At 43.7% G+C, this 12,359-nt stretch overlaps 1 protein-coding gene across 1 annotated transcript; it reads right to left on the bottom strand.

Annotated features, from left to right (window-relative positions):
- Positions 1 to 6,787: 6,787 nt before the first annotated feature.
- Positions 6,788 to 12,147, bottom strand: nell3 (NELL (neural EGFL like) family member 3). The gene is made up of 5 exons (XM_029457265.1): positions 12,030 to 12,147; positions 11,155 to 11,828; positions 10,095 to 10,654; positions 9,656 to 9,722; positions 6,788 to 9,523 (listed from the first exon to the last, which is right to left on the bottom strand). Exons 2-5 carry the CDS (start codon positions 11,801 to 11,803, stop codon positions 7,992 to 7,994), a joined length of 2,808 nt encoding a protein of 935 aa, XP_029313125.1. The 5' UTR covers positions 11,804 to 11,828; positions 12,030 to 12,147; the 3' UTR covers positions 6,788 to 7,991.
- Between the last annotated feature and the right edge of the window lie 212 nt (positions 12,148 to 12,359).

Here is a 12,359-nt window from a genome sequence, read left to right as displayed (position 1 = left end):
CTCCTTGTCTTCCCTGTATCTACCTGGTTTGTGTTTTCAGTTTACTTTTTACCTTTTGTCCAGTAGTTTTTCCGTAATCCTGCTGACAGTAGTGATGGCGAGATGAAGCTTCATGAAGCATTGAAGCTTTCCATCCAATTGGTTCGCTCATGGGCCGAAGCTTCATGGTGCTTCATTTGCTCTACTGCGCCATCAAGTGGACAATACATGTAAAACCTGGCTGCAGTGGATTTAAAGTATCTTTGCCCTTAAGATTCTTTGACACACACATATAAGACTGAATATAATGTTCTATTTAAAAATAAAGATTGATGTTATTACGTGTTATTGAGAAGAGAGTGCCTGGAAACAAATGTGGGCTTTTTACGCCTTAAATGATAGTGCAGTTTAAGATTGGACAGAGAGAAGGGGAATGACATGCAGCAAATAGCAGCAGGTCTGTTTCGAACCCCGGGCCGCTGCGGCAAGCATTTAAATGTGGGTCGCCTGCTTGTACGAGCTACGCCACCAGGGATGTGTAATGTACACATTGGATGTACATTATCTTTTCAACAGATTTAGATTTGGTATCTTTACTTGCTCACAAGGAAGATGATGCTGGCGTGCATAACAATTGTTTCGCTAGTTGGCTGGCTCCATAAAGATCCAATACAAACGCAATACCAACAACTCAACAGCAACAATGCATACTATGACAACAACAACCCACACATTCGCGGTTATATAAAGTGTTGATTATGAGGGGGCTCAATTGCGGTTCGCTCCCCCTTATATTTCGAATCGCAAGCCAAACCCGCGAACCAGTTCCTGAATCAGTCACGTGGTACGGCAGGTTCTTGAGGCTTCGAGCGTCATCACATATGTCATCAACACAAGCCTCGATACGCGCTTCACAAAAATCTTCCGTGGTTACTCGACACACACTTCGAAGCCTCGACACAGAAGGACACATCACTAGCTGACAGACAAACCGAGTATTTCTTAGCTTCTGTTGAATTCAATATAAACTGGTAATGTCAATAAATCACACATTTTGGAGGGAAACTTTGCTAACTTGAACGGCAAAAGATGAAAAGTATAAAAGATCAAGTAATGATCTCGGAAGATCTTCAAGGCAATTATGATATATGTAAAAATGTACTGTAACTTTAAATAAATAGACAAAGCCCCCTTCACACGCACACTTGACGTCATTGCGTGAGCTATCCTCCCATACAGCCCACATGGGGAGTTTTAGGTTCTACTCACGGCCCCTGGTAGACCACCACACCAACAAAAGTCTATTCCGATGGTGTGCAATTACCAATGCCTTGTGCAATATTCACTTTTTTATAACTTTTACAATTACACTATCATGTGCAATATTCACTCCTACACTTTTTTTTCTCCAATGACTGTACTTATATTACTGTTACTGTATTTTTATTCTATTTAATTGTTACATGTCACTTTACTCTCTTTGCTGTAAATTTCCCCGTCGTGGGACAAATAAAGGATTTCTGATTCTGATACTCTTCTTGCTGCAAAGCCACATAGACTAAATGACTTGTCAGCTCATCCTCCATTAATTGTCATTGAGGAATTACCTATGTCTACTCTTGACATCACATTTTGGATTCTGTTGGTGTCATGAGACCAAATTAATTTCAATCAACCTTACCTCTGCAGACTGACGCTGTTATCTTCGTGTCAGGCGACTCAGTCTTCCACAGTGTAAATATTTTCATCACTGCCTTTCCAGATTAAAAATGAACTCAAGGAATATTAAGAATAATGACTCGATGACCAGGTCTGACATTTCTTAGAGATTTACGCTGAAGGCTTCCTTCCTCTCAGTGATCAGACATGTTCCCACATGGGCAGTTCATCACCAGCGTCACCTGGATGATCTGCTAAGTCTTTGCAGCATGTGGAGCACATCACAAGCCTTGTAAAGCCCAGATGCTCTAATCCTACATGTGATAACACAAAGAAGAGAAGAGCTGCTCTATCCAAAAACACAGGTTGCACATAGGAGAAATGTAGCAAACACGTCATAAAGTTTAAGTCGGTGAAGTCACTCTTTTTGTAAACGATGCAGTGATTTACGAGAAAACCAACAGATGGTAAAGTCAGGGTGGCTGGTTTGAGAGAGGCTTTTTAAAGCATTTAGACAGAAAAGCCAAAAGGATTCTCGTGCTTCTATAAATGACTGAAGTCTTTCCTGAAAGCAGTCTGCGTTTGTGAGTGCACAGGGCAGATAAACCAAGCCAGATGTTGTTGTCTGTTGGAATTGGTGGCAGTTTACCTCACAGTCTTCTGAACTGTAAGTTGCCTGAACTTTGCTTCTGCCCTAATGTCAACCCAGAAGCTGGTAGGCCATCCGTTAGTGTTAGGTTTCACTGACACTGCTCAGCTAACACATGAAAGCCTGCTCACCTTAGGGGAGAGGCCACATGTTTGGTTGATAAGAGAAGAAGTTACAAAGACACATTTTTGTCTCTCTTTACACTGTTATGTATCAGCTGTCCAGCCAGGAGTTTGACACTAAACATTCATTTGTTGGTTTGGACCTAGCTTAATATTTTGGCTTTACTGTTTTGATTCACTCTCACTGCTCTCAGAGCATATTTTCCAGACACAGCAGTCAGCTGTTTTCAGTAAAAGAAAAGCTCCGATAACCCCACAGTTAAGCTACCTGCCCAGCTCCTAATGGCGGTCCAACAGAATTAGCGACTAGCCTTTGAACCTAGCTGCTTAAGAGCCAGAACATTTCTTCAGGAGTTGGAGCTCAGAAGAGTTAAAACAACAAGTGGACAACGAGTGGATCTTGAACTCACAGTATATTCATAATTCTAATGATCAATCAGTCAGACAATTCTTTAAACAAGCTGATAGCTCCAGCTCCAGCTTATCCAAACTTACTTCAAAGAAACAACAACGATGATGGTCTAAACTTCGACCTGCCGTTCTTGATGCAACTCGCATGAACACAGTTTTCATGCACAACGGGGAATAATTGCTGTTGTTCACTTTTGGTTTTCGCTCCAAAAAAACAACAAACAAAACATTGGCTTGTTATCAACCTCTCTGATCGTCTGACTGCTAATGTTTTTTTGCAACCCTATGACCACCCTGAATATTGATACTAGATACTAGACTTTGAACGATCATTGATGGCATTTTCAAAATTGTGCACATGAAAAACACCAGCTGGAAAGCCAAATCGGCCCATGGGTATAGAGTGGGGCAACCAATGGCGCCTTCTCTACTTCCTACCTCCCTACTTCCGGACCCCTTACTCGGATCAAACCCATGTTTGAGCTCGGCCTTCACTTTGATCTAAGCTAAACATCTGTGAAGTTTTGTGACTGCATCTCACTCAGTTTTGACTCTATCACAATCACAAAATTATGTCCACAGTGATATAAACACATGGCAAAGTACTCAAAACCACCTCTGGCAACTAACAATACCACCGTTGCTGTCATTGGTAACAAACCAACAAGGCAAACTGAAACATAACCTCATTAGCTGGGGTCATAAAACGGCTAACTTGTCCGTCCACCACACACATTAAGTTCCTCTTGCACTAACGCTGAAAGTTGACATTGGACATAAATCATTGAGTCATAGAAATGTCCCCATGTTACCAGAGCTTAGCAATTATTTTAGTGAGTATACTGTTATCATTTCCAAAACTACAAAACCAAGACCAAAGGTGTACTAAATTGGAATTGTCCTGGGCTTAAAAACTGTTCAGTTCAAATTTAGTGTAGTTGTAAGACGATAGATCGTTTCACCTCCAAATGATCAAATCAATGCTTGCTGTGTTACATCTGCCTCAATAAAAGAAATGCTGGACTATTACACTGATGTCGTAGACTACTTAAACCAGAGATAGTCTGTTGAGTCCACTTCGTTAGTCAAAGTCAGTTGTAATCATTAGCTTCTCTGACCTCGCAGTGCACCCTGCCTGCTACCTAAGCATACACAATGTACTGTTGCAAAGCGCGCACACACACACACACACACACACACACACACACACACACACACACACACACACACACACACAGAGCTCAACTTATGTGGTATATGCAGAGTCATTTGTATGGATGCATTCAGTGAGATAGTTAATCTGTAAGCGCCTGCCGGAGAAAGCAATTAACCTCACGGACCACCGGGGAGTTGATATGAGTGAGAGAGCATCCCTTCACCATTTAAATATACACCAGGGAGACTCACTCGCTCACATTCAGCCAACCTATTATTCATCATCAGCACTTTAAATGGCCTCTTCATGAAGACAGCAAGGCAGGCCTAACTCCCTTTTGCAAATGCGGTACATGTGTATATTGTGCGCGCACACACACACACACACACTTATTTCCACACCCAGACTAACTGATCCTCGTGGCTCTGGAGTTTCAGATTGCCCTTGACGCAGAAATGATTAAGGTCAGCTAAAGAACAAGAAAATTAAATTCTGCATTCCTGGTGATCAGGGAATTTACCAGACACTGGAGGGAACTATGCAGAACCCTTGCCAAGTCTGGAAAAGGCAGATATAGCATGTCCATCATGATTATTTTCAGTGCCAGTATAGGTTTCGGCTTTCCAAAACATCCTACAGAAAGCAAGTCTTGCTTATTATGCGCTATACTATGAAAGAAACTTTTTTTTATATACAGTATTTCGTGATAGACATTTCCGTGTTCAGTGACATTTAGCAACAATTTTAAGAGCTTCGTGCTCAACTACTTTGTATTTTTCAGACAGGCTGTTCAATATGAATCCCACTTTTGTGTTTGTGACTACTGACCTGCCAGCCTATTTCCTCATGCATCAGTAACCTCTCTAATGAGGAAAAAAACACCGGCACAGATGGACGAAGGAGGGGAGGAGATTGCGACAGATGAGCGGAAAGAGAGGGTGATGGAGAATAACCAGTGATGCAGTAGTTTACTTTAAACACATATTGGCCTGTAAGTTAGACCAACTTCTCTCAGAGGCAGAGGAAGTAGGGAAACTTTTTTAACTATGGCCAGACCTATATAATATGTTACCAAGCTATTGTTGGTCATTTAGACCGTACTGAAGAACGTGTTCAGCTGTGACTCAGCGTAGCAGGCAACAACTTCCAGAATGAATACATTTCAAATGCCCGATTGTATTTAATATCCATATTTCATATGATTCATTCTCTGTACACACTGCAGCAACAAACCTGACCACATGGTCTAAACATTTCTCTTTAGACAAGACGCCTTGGCTTTTACAGTAACATCCGCTTCTGATTAAAGCAAGCCTGTCTCCGGCTTTGTCCTCTTTTAAGTCAACATCGGAGCAGACCGGGGCCAAGTTTGGGTTAGAAAGGCTGTTTCACTGCGACTGATGTGTCCATCAACATGACACCATGTTGCATTCTTTCATCGCACAGGAACAAAATGATGACATTCAGAGCACTAAACATGAAAAAGGAGTATTAGACGTATTGCATAGTTTAGTTGTGGAAACTGTAGTGCTTTTGAATTAATGAGAGATTTGTGATGTGTTGAAGTAACTTCCTCGCATGCAGAGACTGTTTGAGTGAACTCCAAACACGAAAACCCTCAGTAAGTAAATAAACTCACAACACATGCAGAGCGGTGATGAATGATGTCTCTCTGTTTTGCCCCAGTTACACTAGCATGCAAGTCTGCAGCCCATCAAACTGCATTGCACGTTTAGTGTTTTTACATCCCGGCATTCATGAATTGCATCTCATTTAAGGCTGCTGTAATTAATATTCTTTATACAAACAATGGATCACATGACATACTTGTAAGCCCTATTTGGTGCTAGGTGGGTAGCATATAGTACGTTATTAGCGCTGGAAACAGCTGCCGGTTGCTGAAAATCGGGTTGATAGAGTGGAATGTGTTGGCCGCACAACCAAAGCACAAAAAAGGCTTACCAAAGGCTAAGAGGCTAGAGACCCACAGCACTTGAAGACTTTCAGAGACATCAGAAAGAAGCGTCGCAGAGTTAAAAGGAACTGCAAAGTTGGGTGATTACTCTCCTTTCAATGCAAGCACATTACATGTAGTCATTTGTTAATATAGAAAATATTCATCAGCGGAGCTTTAAAGACAAAGTTCTCAATACACACACACACACACGCTCCTCCTCGGTTTTTTTCTCCTTCCTGTTGTTTCTCTGTCCCCGTTTCTCTCTCTCTGATGTCTGAAGTGCTGTGGGTCTCATTTGATCTACAGCGTCAGACATCTGGAGCACTGCTCCACTGAAACACCTGTTTTCAATTCAGGCAACCGACAGAAACATTTGATTGTTTCTCACAAAGCTTTTTTTTCCCCCTCCTCTCCCTCTCATTGCACTCCACTGGCTATGTGTTATGTTTAAGCTAAAGAACAGCTCTCCTATAGGTAATAGATGGAAGAATAATTTCAACTTGATTAAGACCAATTGAGAGTAAATACAGTGAATGATTTTCCAGGTATTATCGGTGCAATTTTGGCACCTATAGATGTTGAATAAGGTTGCTTTCTAATAGGTTCAGTATGTTTGAGATTAAATGGAATGAGTGACGTTTGAATGTTAAACTTTTACCTTGTAATTTAGTGGAAAATAGTGAAAAGAAATGTCGGGATTAATGCCACGTGATATATCAAATGATGTGGCTGGACAGGAATGCTTTACATTATGCTAAATTAAATACTTACACTGTGAACATCCAAGAAAATTGTGAAATATCTTTCGTCTCTGATCGTTGTGAATTAACAAACTGGAGTGAAATGTATTTTTCTGGCAAAACATATGTACATTTTATTTGGTGTTGAACACGTATGCATGCATTGACATGTGCAGGTAGCCCAAACCACAGTATGAAAAAATCACTAAACATAATGAAGTGAGAATAAAGCTAAAGAATTTCAGTGCCTGCCAACTCCCTGAAACACTTAATTATGCCTAATTGTTTGGAGGACAGAACACACACAGAGGCAATTAGGAACGATATGCATGGGCAACTCTTCACAGGGAAACAGCATTTTCTGCAAACGAATAACAAAGTAAGATGTTTGCACATTTCATAATACTGTGTTAAACTGTGTGCAAATAAGCATATGATAGAGGCTATCACTGCATGTATTTGAATATCAACACTGCCTACTCAGTGCTTTACCACACAACATATTGTTATATTTTTATGACAAATATATGCATTGTATAGTGTAAATACAAGATTCCTGTTTTATAAAAGGCAAATAAATATCATCAAAAACCAACTCCTGCTTATTAAAGTTTACTACATAGCACTAGTGTATACTCTTTCATTACAAACTCTTCAGAGCATTGAAGGGATAGTTTTTGTTGGGATGTATTCAGTTTATGGAGTAAGGTTAGTGTCTATCTTCTATCTTCTCATTTAACTCTTCCTGTGTACAAGCATATCTACCAGAATGTTATTGTTTTAAATGCCTAACGATATGATACAAAAAAGTTTGTTACATACAAAAGTTAAATATGTGCAGGAGCATAAAGATATACATATTAAAGGACTCATACAAAAGTAGGCATGCCAATGTTTATCTCACATACACACACACACACACATACAAAAATATAAAAGCACCACTGCACATGTATGCAAACACGCTCATACATACTGTACACACGCACACTCACACACACACACACACACACACACACACACACACACACACACACAAAGAATTGGTCACTGCTCAACCAGCCGAAGTACTTTAAGCAAAAGCAGTACTTACAGTATGTTAATCATACCCACAAAGATTTGACAATAGAAGTCTTAACAGGTGATGAAACATATATTTAAAACAATTATATGACCAAATATGTGTCATGTCTACCAGTATCCTCTCTTCATTTGGTAAATAGTTGAATCTGCTCTGCAATTCAATATTGTGCAAAATTGTCTTTTTTCTTCTTCTTCACAAAATGTATTACTGACCAAGGCTTCATTCCTCCTTCGATCAGACTGCAACCCAGAGAATTGAAACGTTAGTGCCGCCCTCGTGTGTGATCTGGTTAACTCGTCCGCGAATACAGTCCAGAGTAACGTACACCGCTGTACCGTTCTGCACAGGAAACGAGGCCCTTAGCCCGATACTGGCCCACTCGCTCCCTTCAGGCATATATCCAGACACCTGCTGAGCCACAGGAGCTGCCTGCCCACCCTGACCCCCTGCCCGCTGCAAAGTGAGTTTAACGATATTGCAGGAGTGTATCAGCTTCAGGTTGAGGGCTATGTTCGCCGTTCCTTTCTCGTGGAATACAAAGTTCTTCCTGCTGTTTGGCTCCCCTGAGCGGGACAGATGAACCTGCGTCGTGTCCGGGCTGATCTGCTGGAATGACAGCTGCTTGTTCCTGACTGCTCCAAAGGGCAGACCAGTCCTGGACACGGTAGCAGTCAGCGCTGACGACACTGCTGAGGGAATCCAGATGAGGCTCAGCATACTGATCCCGGTGCTGTCCCCAAAGTAGCGGATGTTGCACTGGGACGGAGATGTGATCTCGAAGCTGAGCGTGTCCCCGCTGGCAATGCTCACAGCGCCAGAGAGGGTGATGGAGGTGTCCCTGTAGTTGACGCCCGTCTTGAAGGCTTGCATCGCCTCCTGGCCAGTCCCGTTGCGGTTAGTGTAGGCAATCAGGGAGAAACCCTCTCGAATGCAGGTGTGGCCCATAGAGTAAAGCGCCTGCTGGAGGACGAACTTCACCACGCCACTTTCTGTGAAGCGCACACCGCGGTTGTCGTGCGTTAGAATGATCATATACGGGTCAGACACAGAGGTCATGCGGAAAGTTGGGCGGTAGCTGGTCTGGTAGTGCGTCAACACGGACATCTGAGCCGTCATAGCTACGGCACCGGTGTCGTGCGACAACCACAGCAAACTGAAAGAAGGAGTGGTGATGTCATAGACGTGAAGATCCTTGCTCTGGTTGCAGTGTTGATTGGGACTCTTCAGCAGTAGAGTGAGGGTGTGGTTAGGCTCCACCTCGACTCCGCTGCTGATGCTGACACCCTGGAAGTACTTCCCATCCGGTTGTTCGATGCGAACACCGCTGAGGTCCCGACCCTCCTCCTCCTGGCTCCCATTGAGCCTTATTCCAACCTGAAGGAAGTTCCTGCAGCTGTGCTTTATCGCAAAGTTATGATCCAACCACACCAGGCCATGCTGCAGGAACGTCACCTGCCCAGCCTCGTTGGACAACAGATCAATTTTCTCTTTTCCTCGGATGTTTAATTGAAGCCCAGGGAAGATCTGGGTGCCAGAGGTTCTGGCAGGGGGAACTCCCACATTGGCCCCCCAAGACCCGGAGAGTTGGCTCTCTGAAGGCTGGCCGCAGACAGAGTCACTGATAGCTGTGCAGGCAACAGAAACAGGCTCAACATCACAGTCAGAACAGGCCTGGCACTCCTGCAGCTCCTGGTTGTAGAAGTAGTCCTGACCACACAAGCCCATCACTGCTTCTCTCATAGAAACCCCCAAACACCTGAACCCCCCTGTGCAGTTAAAGAGCAGAGAGAATGGAGAAATTAAGTTATAACAATGAGGGGAAATGGTTGTAAAACGGAAATATTAAGGGTGAATGTTATTTTCACACTGCCCACAATCAGGGGATGAATTGAACTCACCTGGAGTATTAAGGCACTTCACTCGCTCTCCACAAATGTTTGGTACTTCAAGACATTCATCTCTGTCCTGCAATCCATACAAATGAATCTTATCATCATGAATACATTTTGAATGTTAATAATGGGTTACACGGAAATATTTGAAAAATAGAAAAAGGATCCATTTATTTCCTTTAATTTGTATTCGTCACGGATGAGTATATGAACATTTTCTCTCCAAATCGGCTTAAGGCCCACTTCTTAATGCTAAAAATAAATTCCGAGGACTACCTTCCCCAAATAAATACAATGAAAATCATATAACATGAAAAGGAGAAAAAAAAAAGGGAATCTAAATATGTATTATGCCACTACCAGCTCATTACCTCTGCGGCCCACTAGTAGGCGCTCTGAGGCTCACTCTGCGGGTTTTGAGAATAGCTGTTTTAAAGGACCATACCTGGCACATCCTGTCTGCAGTAGCAGAACACTGTGAGATCAGAAAGAAGCCCGGTGGACACATGGTGCACTTGTCACATTGAGGTGGGTCATTCTGAAAATCACAGAACTCCTCCTGCCCACAGGGTGAAGGGCATCCTAGCAGAGGTTGAGGGAAATTAGCCTCTCCGACTACATCCATCACCTTTGAGTCTAGGTTCATTTTGTGCACGGCGTAGGACTTCTGCAGGTGGCTGCGGGCCTGGCTCTGCAGACCCGCCAGGTGGCTCTCGAAGTAGCTCTGCAGCTCACCCTGCAGGCCCTGGAAGGAAACCTGTTTGATGGTGTCTGAGAGGAGGCCGTACTGGGCCTTCACCACATCCATCTGATCATACATGCGCCGCTGCTGGTCCAGGATCTCTATCTGCTGGGACAGTAGCGCCTCCTGTTGGTCGGCGAGCTTCTGCTGCAGGTCACGGATGATTATCTGCTGGGCACGCAGGGCCTCCACCAGCTTCTCCTGCCCTTTGGCCAGCTGGAGGTGCAAGATGAGGGCATCTTCTGAGGGAACTTCATTCTCCCCTGAGGGGAACGTAATGCAGAATGAAAGATGGAATCAGACAATGTTCTTATTGTGAAACACTGTGCAGTGGAGGAAGTGATTAAATTAGATTAAGAGTGATTCTGATTTCTGCAAATAATGCTGGAACAAAGTGTGAACACCCAGTGACCCCATTGTATTGGCCGAGCTGGCAAGTGTAATGAAAGTTTCCTGTATGTACCAACATCAAAGCACTCCATATTTTCTGGATAACTGACTCAGAGACATTTTTCCAGTCCAGCTCAGTTCTTCCTTTTGATTTTAGACCATAATCCTATTGCGCAGATCACTGGTGGGGAAGTGGGGTTAAAGTCAATAAAAAAAGTAATATGCATTTGGTTAAATTATAGGCATGCTGCTCTCATGTGCGGAAAAAATATTCCTCAACTTCTTTTAATGTCACGAAGGACATGTTGAAGACGTGAATCAGCCTATAATCATCTAAACGTTTTAGATGACAATAATGATGGCGATAGCAGACCTGGCTTGATGTCACATGTGAGCTGGACACCCAAAGGTGCGCCGCCAAGTTCCGACGATGGATATCCAAGGTCCGGAAAATCTCCCAGAAACTGAGCTGCTCTGTCGGACAGATGGACAGGAGGAAGCTGGCTGGCGCTCTCCTCTGAACTACACCCTTCTCCCACACAAGACTTTGCTCGAGCTTTTGGCCGTATCCTCAGCGGCAGTCTGCACTCGATCCCTCTACATTCTTGGGTGTCATTAGTGGGCTGAAATTGTTTCACAAGAGCGGCGCAGTCTGCACCCGTGCATCCTGCAGGTAAAACTTCAGGCGCTCTTATCCGTGCGCCACTGCTGCTGCTGCTGCTGCTGCCGCTGTGCCGCCCGCGAAGTGGCTGCACAGCCGGATAAACCTCCGACGCTGCTCTCGGGGAGCTCGGATACGCGTGGTGTTGGCTGGCGACTATCTGCGCCGATCTCCCCTGCGCTGTCGTGTGATAGTGCCGCGGCGGTCTGGAGGTTCTGCCCCCCGGACAGTGCGCTCCGGTGCACGGTCTTGGATCGCCGGTTTCCGCGCCGTAGCAGTGCGTCCCCCGGCAGATCTCTGCGACAGCTTGCAGTGATACCCAAGACAGCAGCAGCAACAGCACAGGTGTTATTAAAACCATGTTTGCGTCAGTTATATAGCTCTCCCTGCAAAAGAAGAAAAATGCGAGTTAATCTTTTGCTTCATGGTTAATCTGGAAAAATCTCCAAAACTGTGATTCAACAAAAATAAAAAAAGTCCCGTCAGTGATCTTCTCCTTTGAAATGAAACCTCTCTATCTCTCTCTCTCACATACACTATATCACACACACACACACATACTCTAGCACTTCTTGACAGGACATTACCTTCAGCTCCAGAGTTCGGTGAGACTGGCTTTCCCGACTGTCAGTACGGAACAAAAACATTAGACACACGCAGCAGTACCGCTGGCTCTCTCCATGCCTGACCCACTCTGAGGGCTTCTGCACTACAATGTCAGTATGTGGCATTCCTAAGACTTAATTAGCATCAGGTTTCCCCGGTCACAAATTAACCCTTCACCTCCCCTGTTCTCCATGCAGGAATTCCTCAGAATCAAACATTTTCTAAAGAGAAGAGAATAACTTCCATGTTCAAGTTAAAAGAAAAAACAAAGGGAGATTGTGTCAATGCATTCCAACAATGATGATCTGCAG

Source organism: Cottoperca gobio, chromosome 20 (genome assembly GCF_900634415.1).
Source record: "Cottoperca gobio chromosome 20, fCotGob3.1, whole genome shotgun sequence".
NCBI lineage: Eukaryota > Metazoa > Chordata > Actinopteri > Perciformes > Bovichtidae > Cottoperca > Cottoperca gobio.
The sequence above is the reverse complement of the archived record's forward strand: the minus strand, read 5'-3'. Positions and strand labels throughout refer to the sequence as shown.